At 36.1% G+C, this 20,687-nt stretch overlaps 1 protein-coding gene across 4 annotated transcripts in view; it reads right to left on the minus strand.

Annotated features, from left to right (window-relative positions):
• Positions 1-268: 268 nt before the first annotated feature.
• LOC106174157 (neuroglian) overlaps positions 269-20,687 on the minus strand; it is a 38,902-nt gene continuing 18,483 nt past the window's right edge. For 3 of the 4 annotated variants that reach the window (XM_087019042.1, XM_087019044.1, XM_087019043.1), the window contains exons 2-16: positions 18,786-18,848; positions 18,289-18,365; positions 16,363-16,480; positions 15,675-15,862; positions 15,135-15,347; positions 14,592-14,720; positions 14,161-14,284; positions 13,618-13,805; positions 13,347-13,484; positions 12,710-12,859; positions 12,163-12,295; positions 11,279-11,469; positions 8,399-8,539; positions 7,386-7,464; positions 269-4,799 (exon numbers count right to left, since the gene is read on the minus strand). In XM_087019042.1, coding sequence (XP_086875168.1) covers positions 4,586-4,799; positions 7,386-7,464; positions 8,399-8,539; positions 11,279-11,469; positions 12,163-12,295; positions 12,710-12,859; positions 13,347-13,484; positions 13,618-13,805; positions 14,161-14,284; positions 14,592-14,720; positions 15,135-15,347; positions 15,675-15,862; positions 16,363-16,480; positions 18,289-18,352 — 2,070 coding nt within the window. In that variant the 5' untranslated portion in view covers positions 18,353-18,365; positions 18,786-18,848 and the 3' untranslated portion in view covers positions 269-4,585. Of the gene's footprint in view, positions 4,800-7,385; positions 7,465-8,398; positions 8,540-9,304; positions 9,434-11,278; positions 11,470-12,162; positions 12,296-12,709; positions 12,860-13,346; positions 13,485-13,617; positions 13,806-14,160; positions 14,285-14,591; positions 14,721-15,134; positions 15,348-15,674; positions 15,863-16,362; positions 16,481-18,288; positions 18,366-18,785; positions 18,849-20,687 lie in introns of all 4 variants that reach the window. The other variant, XM_013555577.2, reaches the window with a different exon arrangement.

Here is a 20,687-nt window from a genome sequence, read left to right on the forward strand (position 1 = left end):
GTCCTCGTTTCAACATTTGATTGATGAAAATGTCAGACGTGTTCGCTATAATGATAATTTTTCATTTAAAATTTACAATCAAAAGGTTAAAGTTTACGTATTGGTTCTTACGTTAACTCCAGCGACAGTTTAAATTCTGAAGTAACTGTTACTTGAAGAAAGCTACTGGTAGGCGAGGTTTTCTTAAATTTATCCTTCATCTAAATTTGTTGCTCAAACAACAGCCCAAAGAGTTGATAAATAATATCCAATTAAAACAAAACCCTGGTACAATTTAAGCGTTTATTATCCGAGCAGACTATGATCACTCATTGACAAATAAAAGCGCAATAATGAAGTAAAAAATGTTGCACAAAAAATAAGCACTGCCATTAAATGCTACAATGCTTGCCAATAATAGTAAATCTTACGACACAGTATAGGCGACTCTTTCTCTGTATCTAATAAGCATAAATGATTACCTGATTAACATAATTAGCTAGTTAATGCAATACAACATTGAAAGTTCCTTGGAAACCGTATTTCTGATATAATTACGTTGTCATGCCAATGTCGTCCGTTAACCAGAAAATAACGTCACTCACACCCGATATAAATAAAATACGTGAGTCTAAATTCCGAGTCGGACCTGGAGAAAATAGGTCACCACAACACAGATAATAAGCAGGTTATATCCACATTAATGATCTTATTAACATCAACTTGTTTCATCAAAATACAAAAATGTGACTTTTATACAAATATCATTTCCCATACAATAAAGGTGACTTTAAAACCCTCATATAAGAAATATTATTTCATAACGATAACCGTTTAAATTTACCTGAAATATCTGTCTCAAGAGACGGTAGGAATGAAATATTGTAAGTACAGAAGTAAGGAATGTACCTATACGTATAAAGACCCACTTTTTGGGTGACCAAAATGTGCATTCACAACAGATCATCCACGGACTCACTTATCGGCAGACTAAATATGGCCGACCTTAAAAGCAACCTGCTAAATCCCCTGATGGTCTCGCCACCTACATCCATGCCGTTAAACAGATAAAACCTTGACTCAGAGGTTTAATTGCCAAGCCCTTGCAGGGATGGCACGTGTGGAGGCCATCAAAGGATTAAGCGGCTCGCTTTTAAGTGGGTCGGCCATATTTGATCTGCGGATCATTTAGTCCACGAATCAACTTATTTTCCAAGTTAGCACGTGACCTTTTGGGCAGACCACGTGACTGCCATTTCTAACCGCAGGGAGCCATTCTAACGCCCCATGGTGTTCCACTCAATGGGGTGGTGATTAGAGACGAGCTGCTTTCAGTAAAAAGACTTTGCGCTTAGTAAACCAAAGCGCAAGGTATCAAGAAACCACGTGCTAACTTAAGTCAATTAAAGTTGATTGGAAACGAGGCCTAGGCGCACCACGAGTGTCAGAAGTCAGTGGAAATTCCCCAGCATGCTGTTGGCGAAGGCAAGTTTCTGGTGACTTCTGAGACTGGCAATTTTATTGAGATAGGAATGGCGAATTTATGTATACTTTTTGTCTGTTTCTGAGCAAGAAAGACCGATACCATTACATATAAGGTAAAGATAAAAAGACATCAGGTAAAAAAATTCAAAGCTAGCCGTTCTAGCCAATATTCGACATATCTGTTCTTTCCTTATTATACACTTTCCAGCCTACATCACCACACTTCCAGCAAAACCTAAAAACTTTAAACAGCTAATAAACCACTCTTAAACTCTCAACACATACTGCAAGAACTACTGAATTCACCTAAAAGCGCATGCATTACTAATGGCAGTTTCTTTCACATTGAAAATAAAATTCAATCAATGAACAATCACATAAAAGCTGAAAGAAATAGAGATATTGCATTTGTCTACTGTACACATTTTCTGGCAATAGATAGCCAGCATTTTATAATATAATAATTTTAAGAATAATAGCAATAAAGAAAATCAAAATTTAAAATATTTTGTGAAAATAAAAAAGATAAGCTTGCAACCCTACAGAACTAATCGGAATGGATCAAAATCTAGCAAAATTATTCAATCACTTCATTCAACAGAAGCAAAGATGGCAGTAAAGGTGCATATACATATATACTATCGCAACTAACTTGATCCATTCAAACCTCCTGCCTCATGGGCCGAGACTCCTATTCGGGTTGGATTTGTCCATACAATGTATCACATAACACCCCAAGTTTTAGGGTGCCCAACGTCATGTCCACGGCACTTCTCCTTCACATATCTGTATTACAGAAGACATAAAATGGGCCCTCTCAAACTCGGGGGCGCTACATGTTAAACATCGCACTTAGCAAAAAATGACATACAAAAATATAGGGCGTCCACCTGGTTACACCTTTCATACATGTACATGGCAACCGATGGTCGGAAAAAATATACACTATGTACATGAGGGGCATGTCAATAACCATGGCAACACAACATAAACCACATCTTTCAAACCTGTTGTGACTATCCCGGGCTCACATCGGCATAGCAGTTTTTGTCACAGTGGATAAACTACAAACTTTTAACCAAACCATATTTCAGACCAAGAAGTGTAAAACTGTGAAATTTCCCAATAATACACATTTGTATTTCTATCCAATAAATTATTATAGCCATTGGCAACAATTACCTTAATTTCATTTTCATTAAAATTAGAAAAAAAAATCAACTATTTCATTAGAGAATTAAGCACCAAATCTTTTGAAAAAATAGTTTGGGAGTTCATTTTTCTTCCCTTGAAGTCTGGCTAATACAAAAATCACTATGATGTGAGCCCAGTTGTTTCTGTTGCTGTTCGGAATCATCAAATGCTAAAAACCCTGCTAATCATTCTCGCATATATGACACTGCTTAGGATAACACTTCATAATTATAATAATACATACATACGTACATACATACACAGAAAGCCTATTTACAAGCACTAACAAACATGTGTGAAGCTGGAATAACAGTCACATGACTATCATGAGACTTTCTAACTGTTGACTACCCAGTCACATGTCTGTCACATGACTGATGCTGGATTCACTGTTATTCACTGGGACACGATTCAATGAATTCATTCAAGTTGAAAAAGGGCTGTGCAGTGTCTCAATGCATTACTATAATGTCCTTTGCGAATAATTGTCTTTAAAAAGTGCACTGCTAAAGATGCTGTCATAAAATGACCAAATATAAAGCTAATCTATTAATTCCATATTTACCAAACACCATGTTTACAACATGAGCCAAAATATGTTCAAGTTTGTTTAAATTTTCAGAAAATGAATTTTTATATACCCCAAATATCTTTGATGTTTTCAAGGCAGTACTATTTGATATACAAGCTCATCAGCTGTCTAATCTATACACTCCCTGTAATATACTACCATAATATGACATATATCAGAATTATACATAATAATTACTTGCACTATATTAAAAAACTTTTTGGACATACAACCAGCAACCTCTGCAACTTGTTGACTGACAACAGCAGCATTGATGATTACGATGAAGTCTGGCATAGTGACAAACCACAACATTAATTTTTCTGTACATTTAAAATCATCTTTTGTAAATGGTGCCCATGCTTGACGGCACATAAAGTGTAAAATACAACACATAAAATTGGTTACCTTAAAATTCAATATATGAACATTCACCTTTTCAAGGCCATTACTAAAACTAGTAATCACTTTAAAAAAAAGAGGCACAGTTATGACGAAGAAAATTATTGATTATTTTTTTTCTTGTGTGATACAAAATCACCATTATCAATATTAATAAAAATGGATTGTTTGTTTTCTTTAACTACAGGCTTCTGGCACTGCAGATAATATAGTTATGGGAATGAATATAAGAAACAAGCAGGTGCCCAAGTGTCAGAGCCGGACGCCAGGGAGGGGTGGGGGTTGTTCTCTGTTAGGAGAGTAGGGTCTCATCGTCAGCCACCAAATACAGAACAATTTTTTCTGGCAAGGACTTGCCTCTGCCACTTGGTGAATTGCAATCAGCACCATACTACCCCAAGCCAGTGTGACTTGCTCGACCCTCCCCTCCTTGCTTCCCCAACTCAGCACACTTCAACCTGGCTCCAAATATTGGGAAATATTGTACACCCATAACATACATGTCTAAAATTAATTTCTAAGAGCAGTCATCACATCATAACTACAACCAGACAAGCATGTTTTTCTACAAAAAAAAAAAAAAAAAAAAAAAGTCCCATTTGCACAAGCACATTATCCTCTATTTGCTCCAACCTTTCAAACGACTAAAAAAAAAAAATCCAATACACTTCATAGACATTACCATATAAAATCTTCTCATCAAGGCAAACAGTACTTTCTGGCCAAATGCAAAGTGAGTTCCACTGGCTAACAGTGGCAAGCAGCAGCAGCATTCTAAATTGCGTTAGCTGTGACGTCCCATTGTGTCAAACGCATCAGATGTGCCAGCAGTGACATCAGCATACCTACATGTTCTTATCATTATTGGTACAGTCATAAACTAATAGTTTAAAAAAACAAAAGTTTTGGCAATGTGTGACAAGGAGTCCAAGTCCTCGACTCTTGTCTGACCAACTAAACCTCTGACATTGCAGCATTCTGGTATCCGGTGGGTGCTTTCTTGCGATCTGTACCATACTGGCCAATGAAGGAGCCGTCCTCGTTAAATTTCCCAGTGTCGATGTCTCCGTACTCTGCCATGCTGTCGTTATCACTGTCCAAAGGCTTGATGCTGTCTCTGTCCACATCTGTCAACGATGCCCTGCTGCCAGCCACTGGCTCAGCATCACTGAAAATGGAAAACAGGTCAAGGTCATTTAAAAAAAAAATGTCAAGGCCATTAGTAAAAGGTCAAGGTCATATCAGATAGCTCAAGGCCATTTGGTTAGGTAACCATTATATGAACTAGGACAGTTCTGATTAAATAAAAATGAAAGGGACTGACATACTGTTAACTTTGGGTTAAGGTAGATAATGTAACAGACCAAGGATGCTTTGGCAAGACTATAGCTCTAATATCACTGACATTAAACAGGGCCACAACACATCTAGGTCAAGGGCCATGGGATAAATTAGGGTCAGCAAACAATACACATAATAGGCATAACGGCATAATCTTTATACAGTCAAACATTTAAATTAGAGAGCAATGAAACGAAGAGAGGACGAAGTTGTGATCACTGAAAACATGCAGCTTGACAACATAAATGGGTGACATGCTGGGTGACCCTGATCAGCAATCAATAATATCAAAAATACTATAAAGACCAGACTGGGGGATAGTGAAACTGTAAGCAGTGTCAGCAATCAGCGAAAGAAGCACAGCAATGGCAATGTGTCGGCAACTGAAAACAGTGACATGACGGCACAGTTCTTAATCAAAATGCCTATAAGCATCATTTATAAAGGGATAACCATGATAAAAATTAAGCTAAACAACCTGATATATCGCCACTCTTGAGGTGTTTTCATTTTGAAATATTTGGAAACTTAGGTATCACTATTAATGCCACAAATGATGACAATTTCAAAGTGCAATATGGGGGACCAAAGGAATGACTTCAAGCAATAAAACACTACACTAGGGGGCAGCACTGGGCATGCTCATAAGTATTACAAGAAAAGATTTTCGCGTCACTGAAAATAACAATGACACGTGACTAAGGCACTGCATGGTGGGTGATAAATGCAACAAAAGATGGCGTCACTTGTACTGCATGTGATCACAGGTAGCAGAATAGAAATAGTTTACAAGTTTTTTCTGTAAATTCATTGCTGTGCCTTTACAGATGCAAATTTTTAATATGAAATTTTGGTGACAGTTAAATATTATATAATCTCATGAATTCACTTTTTGACACATCTTGCAATACAAAAAGTTTGCAAACAAGACAATTTTTGTTGTTTTCTGGCACACAAATTTCAATGTATTCTTGAGGTTATATTTCCAGAACTTATGTAAAAGAGAAGGAATGGCAATGTGTAAAATATTAAGCGTTAACAGCTTTAAACTTGATCATGCCTGTTGTAAAGTGAATGGTGCTGTCAGATACCATATCCAAAGAAGACATCCAGCAACAAAGATGTCAGAACTTTAGAGGACAATAAAGAATACTTCTCTTTCAAATCTGTGAATTAATTTTTTTTCATGTATTATTCTCACAAAAAGCACATGTATCAGTTCATTTCCTCCCCCCAAATCAAAACCTGGCCCCTCAGAGCCATGTTACAGTTACAACATGACGTACTTTTTTATTGTGTTACCTGCACTTCACTAGGCAAGCTAAACAAATAAGCAACAGTATGACACTCTAGTCTGAGGCAATAAAACCTCAGATCGAGGCATCAAATGAACACCCCATACTGAGGCAATACAACCTCAGACTGAGGCAATAACATTTCAGACTGAGGCAAAAAATTGACACTTCAGACTGAGGCAATAAAACTTCATACTGAGACAATAAAATTTCAGATCGAGGCATAAAACGAACATCCCATACTGAGACAATAAAACTTCAGACTAAAAAATTGACTCTTCAGACCAAGGCAATTAAAAATAAAACTTCAGACGGAGGCAGTGGCCATACATATAATGCATGCCAATAAGATAATTTAGCAGACATGACATAAGTGCATATTAACTTTAACTGTACAAAAAAATGTAACTTGTGAAAAAGGCTTTATAAAGCTAGTATTTTATATAATTTAGCAAGTTTTTTTTTTAAGATAAAAATAAGGTGTCACCCCTTTTGGACTGTTAAAGCCTCATTATTAATCTGCAGATATCAGTTGTCTACAATATTAACAAATTTGACAGTTTTTTTTCCCATTTCAAAAGAAAAAGAAAACCAAAACTTGCTATGACACCTCTTTTCTTGGACATATAGTATAATATTTCATGTTCATAAGTGGTAGGTTACTATGGCAAGGTATTTCTTGTATCAAATGAATGACTGTTTAAAACAAGGGGGGTTACTGTTGTATGTATGGACAAGCAAAAAACAATACCAAGACAATTGGGATATTACCATGACAATTAGTAATTTACTGTGACAACAATGTTGCTAAGCAACCTGATATACCAGCAAGGTAAGGATTTCAAAGTTTTTGTTATGGGGCAATCTTCTACTCTTATGTAGAGTAGAAAAAAAGATGAAGTTTAAAGGTACTATCATTTGACAAATATTATTCTAAAGACAGAAAATAAACACATTGATTTAATATTTTACTTGGCTAGAAGAAAAAACAGGTACTTTGTAATAATTAAAACATAAGCTTCAAGCTAGTGCGAAACATGTTCAATTGTAAAACTAAACATCCTTATTCTCTGGTTCTAACACATCAAAGCACTTTTTAAATTATAAATTGAACTTACGGCCTTTTGTAGTCAGAGAAGCCACTGTCGGCCAGCTCTTTCTCTGGATCACGACCCGCTGCTCTCTCTTTCTCGTCCACTGAAACACAGGTTATACCACATTAATACCACAAAATATATTATAAACTAAACACTGAGCAAAAATATAAATGTCCCATGCAATCTTTTTAAAAAGTTTTAAAAAATTATCAACATTATGGGTTATAATTATATTTATATTATACCTTACAAAATGAATTTTGTTGTTCAATGTGTTATAGATTAATATCAGCACATTTGGAGTCACCCATTACTTGTGCCCTATAAAATACACATGGATCATTTATATTTTGTGCTCAGTGTACTTGGCCACTCACAAGATTCAGACATTATTTTGGGTAGTTATGGAAAAGTAAGGAAGGAGTGGTTTGGTAGTTTTGACAGGGGGCATTTCAGGTTGAAAACTACCAAGAAACAATAGGATATCCAATCAAAATTGAAAAATAAGAAAAGGGAAAAAACATGTCTGAAGTTTTCAACATCATTCTTTTTTTTTTAATTATAATCGTTTCAAGATTTAACAATTAAAATGACATTCGAGGGCTTTTCTACTGCTACAGTATAATTGTATTTTATTACAGTATACACAATTCAATCTGATTAAAAACTAACTTTAAACCAAAGATTGTAACAACAATAACAGACCAAAAGTAATGAGTCTTCAATAAAAAAGGGTCAATACAATGTATGGCCATGTTTTCTCCAAGTCCCTGTTAGTCCAGTCAGTCATGTCAAACACAAGTCAGTAGGAAACAATATTAAAATTGTTAAAACAAATGGAAAAAAAAAACAACAACAACACCAAGGAGTCAAAATGCATGCTTCCTCTAAATAGCAATTGACATTATAGCAATCATTTTTCTTTAGAAAAAGAAATAAAAATACTGCCAAACACGAGTATAAGTACAAGGCACATAGGTTAGTATGATTATAATAAGTAATTATGACAACAATCAAGCACTATCTCTACATACCCGGATATTTGATTTCTCTATTCTTAGAGATGTAACACAAAGTGAACAACAACACCACGATTAGTATTACGAGTGCCACAAGGCTGATGGCGACAATGGCGGGAACCGGAAACTGGGCTGCGGCTGCTCTAATGATGGGATCTAGTCACCATGTAGAGGAAGACAGTTAGCCACTCAAACATGCAACATATTAAAGATGCCCATTAATGAATGAACATATCAACGAATGCACAGAGCATCCCCTATTCAAAAGTAAATTGGGAAACAGCCATTAATATACAGGGGTTAGGCTGGGAAAGGTGGGTAGGGGGTACTGGTACCACATAGAAACGAGCAGAGAAAAAGGTTCAGGGATTGTTACCCTGTGAAAAAGGGATGAATTCTCTGCCGATTTGTAAAAAAAAAAAAAAAAAAAAAAAAAAAAAAAAAAAAAAAAAAAAAAAAAAAAAACGTGTACATCAATTGAAAAAGCAACATGGAAAGCAAGCCACATACAATATGAAAAGCCGAAATGTGCTGTTCTTGCAAAGAAGAAACGCGCAACATTCAAATGAAGCCAATATTACAACAACCCTGTGTGCAAGAGAACAGTGAAAAAATTTTGAAACACCACCTGAAATGCATTCAAAAAGAAAAAAAAAACAAACAATAAATGTGGAGGAATGCCCCGCTAAAATAATAGCACCCATGGGGATATCCCATCATGCATCAGCACAAACCAGCGACCTTTTCAGTGAGTATTGAAACAAAACAAAATGAAAGAGAATAAATCAATAAAATCCCAAGTTTTCCCAGTGGCAGCATGCACTATTGTCATCTTCAGTCAATTAGTAAAACTGGCTTTGGGCATCAGCGCCATCTTCAGTCGTGTTAGTAATACTTCCGAACTCCCTCACTTAATCCTACCTGGATACGTCTCCCCCTTATTGCGCTGGATCAAGCAAATGATGATGATGATAGCAATAATTATGACTAAGATAGCCAAAATGACAGCTATGATCCAGTAAGGAAATTCTGCAGTTTGGACGATAACCGCTGCAATAAAAAATGACATAGTTATATATTATGATTACTGGCAGCATTTTGGAAAGGTTACAATTATGAACATCCGAGTCGTATGTCACTTTGGAACATTACCACTGTGACAGTACTGAAATTTAATACAATCATATAATCAATACCAATATATATCACAATTTGAGCAGACTGATATAATAAACAAAAGTATAACTAAGATATGTGGTTAGCAGTGTGGTTATTTGTTTGTATCAATTCAGCAAAACAGTGAGATGTAAATAGTGGACTTCTTTTAGATTTCTTTCTTGTTATGAAGACATTTTGCATACTAAAATGTAAAATATAAATCAATATCTGTTGTTATGATCTTACTGTCAAAGAATGAAGGTGGGTAATTTCTAATGAAAAAAAAAACAATGTATTTTTTTATATAGGAGCAAAATTCCACAAAAAGTTCACTTAATATTTCTCCACATGCATACCTCAGTAATAAAATCAATCACAATGTTTGTTAAAAGTGTTTATTGAAAGTGTTTATTGTAATCATTTCTTATAGATACTAATTATGAGGTCCAACCAATCAAACGCTTACTTCGTAGAGCCTAGAATAAATTGGTGAAATTTCATGGAGACCTGTTCAATACTACATGCAAACACATAAGCATGCATGCACCCACAGACAAGTACCCTCTCCATGTCTTTCTCACACACACACACATGCATGCAGGCACACACATCTAAACAGACTGGATTAAAAACAAGGCACATTAATGAATATTATTTAGAAATTATGAAAAGAGTATGACAGATATGGCGGGACCTAGCATAAAACGATACAAATTAGCCAATTTACCATTCAAAAACTCTGCATGCACTTTAACTGTCTCCTATCACAAATAGCTGGCACATCATATAATCAGCATAACAGATTTTAAAGCCAGGCTCAGGTATGAATTTACTTCTAAATAAGGTTATTACCCAGTAACTAAACTAAAAGGCAATGCATTTTTATACTGAGATCTTGGGAGAAAACTAAATGCACTTTTCATGGCATTCAACACTTAAAATAACACATGTACTGACAAAGGCTCTGAAAAAACAATCTAGCTGACATTAAGGCAGGGGCGGATCTGGGATATTAAGAAGAGGAAGGGGGCTGATGTAACTTCATAGCCAATGTAGGGTTACCCTGGCTACTTAAAGAATGGATATTACTTCAAAAATTTAGCAGGTAGTAAAAAAAGCTCTTGAAGAGACTACAGGTGTTTTTTACCTATGAGGCATGGCATTTAAACCCTTCATCACAACAGTGATCATATGACTGACTCTGGCAGCTATTGGCCAAAAAGTCATGCCTCACCATTTAAAACATTAAGTCTCTTTAAAAAAGAATTATTTTTTTCAAAACTACAACAGAGAAATTAAATATAAAAAAATCCATCAAATTTAGATCTTTAATTACACCAGACCCATCCCCCTGATACCGCCCCTGATAGGTGTGACACATACAACACAGATCAACTAACCTCCTGTTGGTTTGACAACTATGTTAGTAAAGGAGTTAAATAGAATGATTAAATTACACATTAACAGGACTTAAATCTCATTTCTGCATTGAAATGTAAGTGAAATCTATGAAAACTAGATGTCATTGACTATATAAACAATTTCTTAATATCACAATAATATATGATTCATCAAATATTTATGTGAATGGATGCCCATAAAACATGCATTTTTTTAATATAAAATTCTTGATTTCTTATATATAGATTTTAAATCTGAATAATGTAAAAAACTGGCAACTTTTAACATTACAAAGATTAAAAAGAAATTCAAATCAAAAGAATCCCGTCTTCCTACCTGCATCCTTATTCCTCAAGGAAGCAAGCACCTCCACTGGCACATAGCCATTGTCCACCACACATTTGTACTCCACATGGACAGACCCCTTCTCTAGGCTTATGTCCAGGTCCACCACATGGTCATCGTCCATGATGAAGGTGTATGGACCTCCCGCAGGGAGAGGCACCCATTTTGCAGTGTCTAATGTCCTGGAAATATCAGTGTACAGTCTGGTGTTAGCACATGTCACGTAAGAATTGAACATCAAAACAGGCTGAGAGGACAAGTGTATATATACATACATACCACGGGGCTGATATCAAAACAAAAGGATTGCAGGGACCGATTCAATGAATAAGACGGAGTGACTGCCGCGTGCGAAAGATGGGCAGGAAATCAGCCAACTACTCACAGAAAACCAATGACCCATGTCCCTGTTAATACACACGCAGCCACAAACCATTCACGCAAATGAAAATGATTGGACGGTGACCGCAATTAGGAAGTAAACGCGGGGTAAGTCCATTCTTTGATATCACCCCATGCGCGGTGATATCAACGTGTTCTATTCAAAGTTAGGGGGTTTGGGTGGGGAACATGCACAATTTCCCTTTGTATGTGTGACAAATAATGCACTGTTACCCCCTCGCCCGATATACACGATAGCATGCCTTGCTGTCGCTCGGCATGCTATCGTGATATCGGGCTCGTGGACAGTGCATTATTTACTACATTATTACATGCAGAATCTTGAAATACATTGGCTATCTGCTGATAATCACAGCCATGTGCCATCTCAGACCTATATCTTTTGCACCAATCACCACGTAAATATAGTGGGTGCTCTTGAAGTTAAGTTTCACATCTATTACTGGCCTATGGTATTACGATGTGACACTTACTTGTACATCCAGGTGAAGGTCAGCGGTGTGATCGGGTCACCCTTGGCCGAGCAGTTGAACCTAACGTTGGTTGGCTTATCTTCTGTTTCATAGACAATATTTTGTTCAGGATCGACCAGCAACTGAGTCCTCACTAGAAAAATAAATAAATAAATAAATAAATAAACCACTGATTTAAAATGAATGAGAAAATATAAGAAGGACAACAGAGACAGCTTGAAATTCAGTTTCAATGCATATAATCAAATTGCATATGACATTCTGAATCTGAATCTTGTGATGGAGGCAACAGAATAGCAATGACTGTGATGTGTGTATGTATGTGTACGCATGCATGTGCTATACAGCACATATTCATACTTGTGCACTGTGACCAATGAGCTGTTTGCAGCATCACCAAGATTACTTATCTCCTCCTTTTTGTCCAATAGGGGGCAGTTAAGCAAGATGAGGTGAAACCAACTCTGTCAACACTCAGATATGAAACCAGCCCCAGGTAAGACATTTCAGAGTTAGAGAGTGCAAAAAGCGGGCCATTTCAACTTACATAAAACATTCAGGTACACGCTGGCGTAGAGGTAGTCGTGCTTGTTGCTAACGTTGCACTGGAACACCTGTAGATCAGCTTTGCTGACATTCTTCAGAGTAAACTTGGTCGGCTCCTGCTCATCATACACAATCCTAGGCTGACTGAGATCTATCAAATCAAACATGGGACTGGTTATAACGAAATTATAACACTTGTTTACTGAGGGTCAGAAAGTCAGCTGTTTTCTCAAAGACTGAATGTATTTGTACTGCTGAGGACTGACATCCAGTCATGTGATCATATTACATTGAAATTTGATGTGGGGACAAAATGTAAAATTAATGTTTAATATCTTCTTTTAACCACAATTTTGTTAATTTCGTTACAGAGTTGTTGTATTTTCTTTATATATATATATATATGTAGCTTATATCTACTTTGAATGTTGTATTTATTCGGTTTTGACTTTTCAGGTGGTGGTTGGGGGGGGGGGTAAATTGACACAAATTAAGTGAACCTTACCATACAAAAAATAATACCTCTGGAATTTTTACATTATTGAAACAATGACACTCTCTTTTTGAATTAATATATATTTCATTGCTGCAAAGCCCCATAGACTGATGTTTGATATATTAAAAATGAGAAACCTTACCCAATTCCACACCATTGGAATAAAACTTGGGTTTTTCAGGTGCTGGAATCCCCTCTGTGCCACATTCAAAGGTGAAGTCATCCCCGGCTGTAACATTGGTGTTCTTAGGTAGCCCAGTTTTTGTCCAATAGGGGGCAGCTAAGCAAGACAAGATGAAACCAATATGTCAGTGATAACAAATGCTGTATAGTGCATGAGAGAGAGAGAAAGAGAGAGGGGAGGATGGAAGGAAACAAGAAAGAGAAAAGGCACATAAATTAAATTGCCTTACCTTCCACAACAACCTGAATTTCTGCGCTCTGAGAACCACCCGTATTGGACCCAGTGCAGCGATAAGTGCCCTCGTGGTCAAAGGTCACACCTTGAATGGCCAGATTTTGGGTTTTGTCTACAATGCCATCTGGATTCATTTCCCTGCCATTGGCATCCAGTTTGTACCAGCGAACAGTGGGGACAGGTCTGAAAATAAAGAGGCATTTCAACCACCTGTGCCAAAAATGTTTGTACCAAATGGTCCAAGAATTCAAGGTAACCCATGAATAAATCCTAGGGAATACCCTTTTTCACACCAATACCCTTTTTCACACCAATAGCAAAGGGAGTATTTTATATGTACAAAACAAGAAGTTCAATAAAAATAATATGGACACAGAGGAAATATATATCTTAATTGGCTTTTTTCATCCCAAATGTGACTACAAAGTATGGCTCAGGTGGCAAGCTATTAAATATATAATAGTGGCAATAATTGAGCCTTCAGTTGTTTTCTAAAATCCAACCTTTCTAGAGTGATGTGCCATCTCCTGTTACTTACTTTCCAGCAAAAATACAGCTCAGAGTTCTGTTCTGTCCCTTTAAGAAGACAACAGATTGTCCTGATGAGGGCGATGGTGCAGTTTTGTACATCAGCTTTGGGGCATTGTTGTCCAAGGGATTAGCTGGAATGATAATTATGAAGATGACAATGATAATGATGAACTTTAACATGGATCTAAGGTAAGCTCACAGTTTAAATAATGTTTTTTGTAAAAAATGTATTCAAAAAGACAATGATTTTTTTAAATCTTCCAGTAAAAACAAAAAATATAAATAAAAGATCAAACTTGGAACAAAGTTTTAAAATAATTACAATAAAATAAAATTCTGTAATTGAAAAGAAGCAATACATCAACTATTTCAAAACCATCAATGCTAAAATTTGATCCTCCTTTGCAATAAGCTTTTTTAAAAATAACTACCACTTACTAGTGTCAACATCAAGTTTAATTGGACTTCCAAAAACGGATAATTTCAGAAATGAATTGTACGCAGAACATCTATACTGTTGATTGGGTTGAGAGTCATCTCTAGTAACAAACGCAAACCTCAGAGCTCCTGAAACAAAATAAAAGTCACATCCAAAGTGATCCCATTTGACAAATATTTGGGTTTAAAACTTTCAGATAATAAGAACATAGCCGTCTCAACCCTTCACTTAAAGCCAGTCCACATATACCATTTGTGACCCATTTTCAGGTGAAATTATAAATTGGGTGCTCAATATCTATTTACAACATCCCATTTCATCCTTAACAACAGCATGTTACCTGTAATACAGTACCATGCATGTAACATACTGTGCCAAAATATCTCATTACAATAATACAAAAAGCATATTTTAAATATTTTCCAGTTTCTCTCTCTCTCCTTCCTTCTTTCTAACCCTCCTTCCTCTCCCTCCCCCCTCTCTCTCTCCCTCCCTCTCTCTCTCTCCTGTTAAAATCACAATCCCCTCAGTGCCAGTCTTACCACTCTCATCCACCTGTCTCCTCTTATCATCAGGCAGAATGGCCTGGGTTTCTTTCACGGACCCCGAGGCAGGCGTGTATAGTTCCCACTGAATGGTGGGATTGGGGGCCGCATAGGGGAATTGCGGTTTTCCTGAACACACCATGGTGACATTCTCGCCCTCTCGGACCACCTTAGTCTCTACTGTCTGGTTGTAGGGAAAAGCTCCGGCCCCTTAACACAAAGAAAATAAGCAAGTTACACATTTTTTAAAAGATGTTAATAATATTGATGATCATCCATAACAGACGTCCAAGTTTATAAGTATAAGATGAGTATAATACAGCAAAGTTTTAATTTTTTTCTGAACTTTCAATACTTTTCATGTAATCATCCACTTTAATTTTTCATTCAACATATCCATTACATTTCCAAAATTATGATCTTTAAAACATTGGACAGTTGGGATGGGTATGGAAAATATCATTACAAATATCTGTGCTTTAAACTTTTCATATTTCACGAGTCAAACCATCAAAGGCCAGCAGTTTGTATACTTACTTGATCTTTGGAAGAAGGCAATTGTGGACACTGCCACCATTCCGTCAGTATTTTTGGCCAGGCACTGGTAATACCCCTCGTCACCGAAACTTGGGCCGTTGATGCTGATGGTGCCGCCGCTGTTTGGTTTGTAATTCCAGCCTCTAGTACCCACTGACAATAACTCACCGTTTTTCTTCCACTCATAACTGTGGAGTATTTGAAATAAATATTCATCATTTCAGATTCATAGTTTTGTATGGTTAATTTTACCTACATGCTGAAAACTAAATAAATTTAACTGAAAAAAAAAAAAAAAAAAAAAAAAAAAAAAAAAAAAGCAATTCTGACTAGCAGTTATGAAAAAAATATACAATATCAAAATGGCAACTTCTTCAAAAATCTTCCATGTCAGCAAGCCATGCTAAATTGTCATGTCATATTTCAATTTAGCCAAAAAATAAATGAGGCTTTTTTTAAATAATTTTTGCCAAAGGATGTAATATGATTACTAAAATTGGCTTGTCTGAGGACAAGGTATCTCAGTAAGTTCAGTTGTTTAGAAGGTAAATGAGCAATAACCAATTCAACTGAAAAACAATCTCCTAATATTTTTCATGTATTTTCATTTTAAATTATTTTTGTTTTAAAAGAAAGTCAGTATTTGGTAGCAGCGAAAATGTATTTATTTGCTATGGTATACACTTACTAAGGCTCAGGGATTCCTTCGGCGCGACAAGGTAATTCCTGTGTAAAAGTGGCATCATCTATCTTAAAGTAGTATTGTCTATTTGGCTGAACTATAAATCTTGGAGGCAGCTTCATGTCTGAAAGAGATTAAATTTTTTTCAAAAATCAGTGAAAGAGGCAGAAATATTTGCCAGCCAAATTTTAACCTAGTAACATTTTATCAACTAGCTAGTAACATTTAATCAACTTATAGTTAAAGGTTTCCATGCAAGTAAGCAAATCTCTCATCCCTTCCTCTCTGATGAGCTAAGGACTTTTTTCTGAAGGCTAAAAAAAATCCAACAAATCTTTCACCATTCACAACACAATCAATGTCATGTATTTATACATTTTACTTTATAAAACATAAGTCAAAAATGTCAGGCAACAAAGTATATGCTGGTTCAGGGCCAGCATAATGAGCTTATTATAACATCAAACACTGCCTTTCTAGGCTCCACATGCCACACTTCATTCAGTAGCCTTTCCCATAAATACAGCATTAAAATCAAGCTATGTTCTATTGATTTCTGAAATTTTTGTTTCTTTTTTTTTTTTTACGTCATGAGAAAACAGAGGACTCACTGTTCCCGAACACCAAAAATCCCTTTCTGAAATGCGATAATTATTATGCCATTCAACATTTACAACAGCAGTTTTAACTTAAAAGTTTAAAACATCAGGTCACATGCAATTTTTATTCAGTACCAACTTCTAGACTAGTACACTGAGAAAAAATTACTATAAATCTTAACTATTAGCCATGCTTTTGTGTAAAGAAGGTGCAATATTTTCAAGGAGGTGGAGTGTCTCTGCTTAATTTAAGGTCAAAGTTCAATGAAATTTTCAGTCAAAGTTAAGATCAATTTTCAGTCAAAAATAAGACCAATTTAAAACCATGTTTCCATTTGATGGCTTCTCTGAGGCCAGCCCTAGCTCTAGCCAGGAATCAGCAAGTTTTAATTCTAGTTTTTCACAAAGAAAAAACTCAGGGGGTTGCAATAACACCAAACAGTTGTCTTGACAAAATAATGTATGCTGGCTATGTATACCTTAATTTCAGTTACATGCAAGGCTACCATGCACACATGTATATAGTGACAAAAAACACAACACAAGGTAACTGTAACTAATTGTGTAATTCTTTTTTTTTTAATTCTTAATATCTATTGTCAGTGTCTTATTTGGTAAAGGGGAAGATTTCATATAGTCAACATAAATACATTTGCCTATTATTTATCATCTGAACAATCTTACAACTAACGATGACAACATCAATAATGACCCACATGGAGACAATTAACGCATGTTTGGTAACAAAAAAAGATATTCTCTCATGCCAGAGTTGTTCTGATGACAACAATGTGGACTTACCCCCAACTGCTTCCTCATCTGCTACAGTCCCATTTTCTGTGATAGCATATCAATATAGAATCACAAACTTAACCCAATCCTTTATGAACTTTTGTTCAGCAGAAACATTTGAGTCAATTTCATATCTGTTGAAAAATACAATAAAATAAAACCGGCCACATGCACATTTTTTCCTTAGGAACCCAATGAGTTTTCACCAAAATAGCATTCTTATAGCTCATACTGTTTTATCATTCAGTCACAACCAAAACAGTGACTCCTCATTGCTGTCACAACCAACACAATGGCTCCAAAATGCTGTCACAATCAACGCAATGGTTCCAGAATGCTGTCACAACCAACACATTGGCTCCAAAATGCTGTCACAACCAACACAATGGCTCGCCATTGTTGTCACAACTAACACAATGGCTCCCCAATGCTGTCTCAACCAACACAATGGCACCCCATTGCTGTCACAATTGGCACACCTGATGCAATTGGTCTCTTTTGCTGTCACAACCTAACACAATGCAGAGTTCAGTATGTTTACCTTGTGCTATCACTGTAGTGAAGAAAGCTGCTATCACCACAGCTGCTGCCTTCATCATGGTCATTCTCTGTTCTAGCCTGTAAAATAAAATATTCAATATAATAAAATAAATATAAACAGTGTGTGAAATCACACCTACACACACACACACAGAAAAGAACTTAATTATCATTTGGCCAATTTGAAAATGAAATGGTAAAAAAAACTTGATTCAAGCAGAATGACTGCACTTACCATTTTCTTTGGCATGCATTACCCTTGACCACATTTAAGTTAAATGCATATTGCATTGTTGACAAAAAGTCAACTGTGAAACAGACATCAAAGAAAATACACATAAAACAGAAACTAGACCAATTATAAACAGTGAATTTAAACAATGAAACTTATACAATGAGACTTATTTCTGACAAACAGATGATCCAATTGACTATAAAACCAAAAACACGAGTCAATCATGTTGACAATAAAATATTGTATCAAAAGAAGGACTTTACCCTAAAATTCTAGGATAAATTATCTTCTTCTATCTTCACCAACCACCTGGTTTCATGAGCACCCTAAAAATGTAATAAATTAAATTAAATAACTTAATTCCATACAAAAATGCATGATGGCTAATCTTTCAACACAAAATACTATTAAGATAAACAGTAATAAATTGAAAATAATAAATACAATTCAATATAAAGGTACACAATGGCAGATTTTGCCAGCCAAGCCCCTGTTAGTAATTTTAAAAATCCTTGGCAGAATCAGGAGAGAGGGGAGGGTTTAGAAAAACCCCTAACCACACCCTGCACTTGACACCACATAGAGGGTGTGGGAAGGGTGTAAGGTGTGGTGTGACACATTTTCTTCATTTACTTTTTAACAATTCTAAAATTAACTTAGTGCCTTTTTTTAGAGGGGTGGGGAGGAAGGGGCAAAGTTATCTTAAACATGTTTAAAATGGGAGTAATTTTAGTGCTTTTCATTGGGATCCATTTCACAGAGAGGCCTGTCCTTCGGTTAAGTCAATTGCAGAGTTGAGATGATTCCCACAGACTGATGGTGTTATGGTAATGCTTGGGAGGTGCCAGCAATTTTTTCATTTAGCCAAATTACGTGCTTTTTCATTACTTTTTTCTCTGAATTGTTTAAAATTTGACTAAAACAAGTCAACTTTATTTTGCTTAGTCCATTTAAGTCAGTTGTAGCATTTGGATAAATTGGCAAGTGTTACCCCAGGTAATGGGGTCACAGACTCAGTAACCTGTCAGCCACTCGAAGCCTCGGCCTCATCTGTATGCAAACTGTGCCTCGGCTACTATTAGTGAATGGAAATTGTATGTTAACCATCAATAATGGCTGGCAATATCAGTGAGGATCCCATTAGTAGCTCAGTAAGCAAACATGGGATACCATGAGGCGCATCTCAAATCCAGGGACCAATTTTCACAACATAACTGGAGAACTACAGTTGGTCTTGAACAAAAATGCTCATCAGCTTGGTTTCTAGATCATATAATAATCTTAATGAACACAAATTGGATTTTTTATTATCCTGGTTGAAGGCCCTCATCAAACTGCTGTTAGTTGATGTTGTCACTCACTGACTGCTAAGTGGTATAGCAGCCAACAACCAGGGCTCCGTATCTTGAAAGGTTTGCTATGTTACGCACGTGCGCAAGTGTCTTAATTCCATAACCGATTCTTTCGAGATACAGGGCCATGGAATCGAGACGCTTGGGCACGTACACAAGTGTCTCGATTCCATAACCGATTATTTCAAGATACGGGGCTATGGAATTGAGACGCTTGCGCACGTGCGCAACATAGCGAACTTTTTGAGATACGGAGCCCTGGTATCATAAATATCAAGTAGATTGCCCCTCCTCCCCCACCCAATATCCCTGTTCATGGTTGGTGATGGCAGTAGCTGTCAATGAGTAAGAACATATACTTGCATAAGCTACCAATGGTGAGAAAATTTTAGCTTGTGTTCAATAACCTTTATAACAGTTGGTCTTGTCTTAAATACTGGTGTATTTTAACCCAAAATAATTCCTGACTAATCTATTAAAATATGGTAACAATTGGTCCAAAAGATGAGGCACATTGCTCTTTGTATAAAACCATCACAATTCATTTATCTCAAACTGATTCAATTTGGGCCCATGATGACAAGGACAATAACAAATCATAGAATATAAAATTTGCACATCAATGTATTTGAAAGTTTACAAAATTTGCACATCAATATCATCCTGAGTAAAATGTATCAAAAGCAGCAAATTGTCTTCTCAAAAACTCCTTTTAAACCAAAGACTCCTTTCCTCCTTTCAAAATTCTGGTTACCAATAGAGGCCAGTAGATTTTAAGCTTGAATGCAGCCAATACCTCTTGACGGAATCACA

Source organism: Lingula anatina, chromosome 8, assembly GCF_051362555.1.
Source record: "Lingula anatina isolate TDL-2025a chromosome 8, LinAna3.0, whole genome shotgun sequence".
NCBI lineage: Eukaryota > Metazoa > Brachiopoda > Lingulata > Lingulida > Lingulidae > Lingula > Lingula anatina.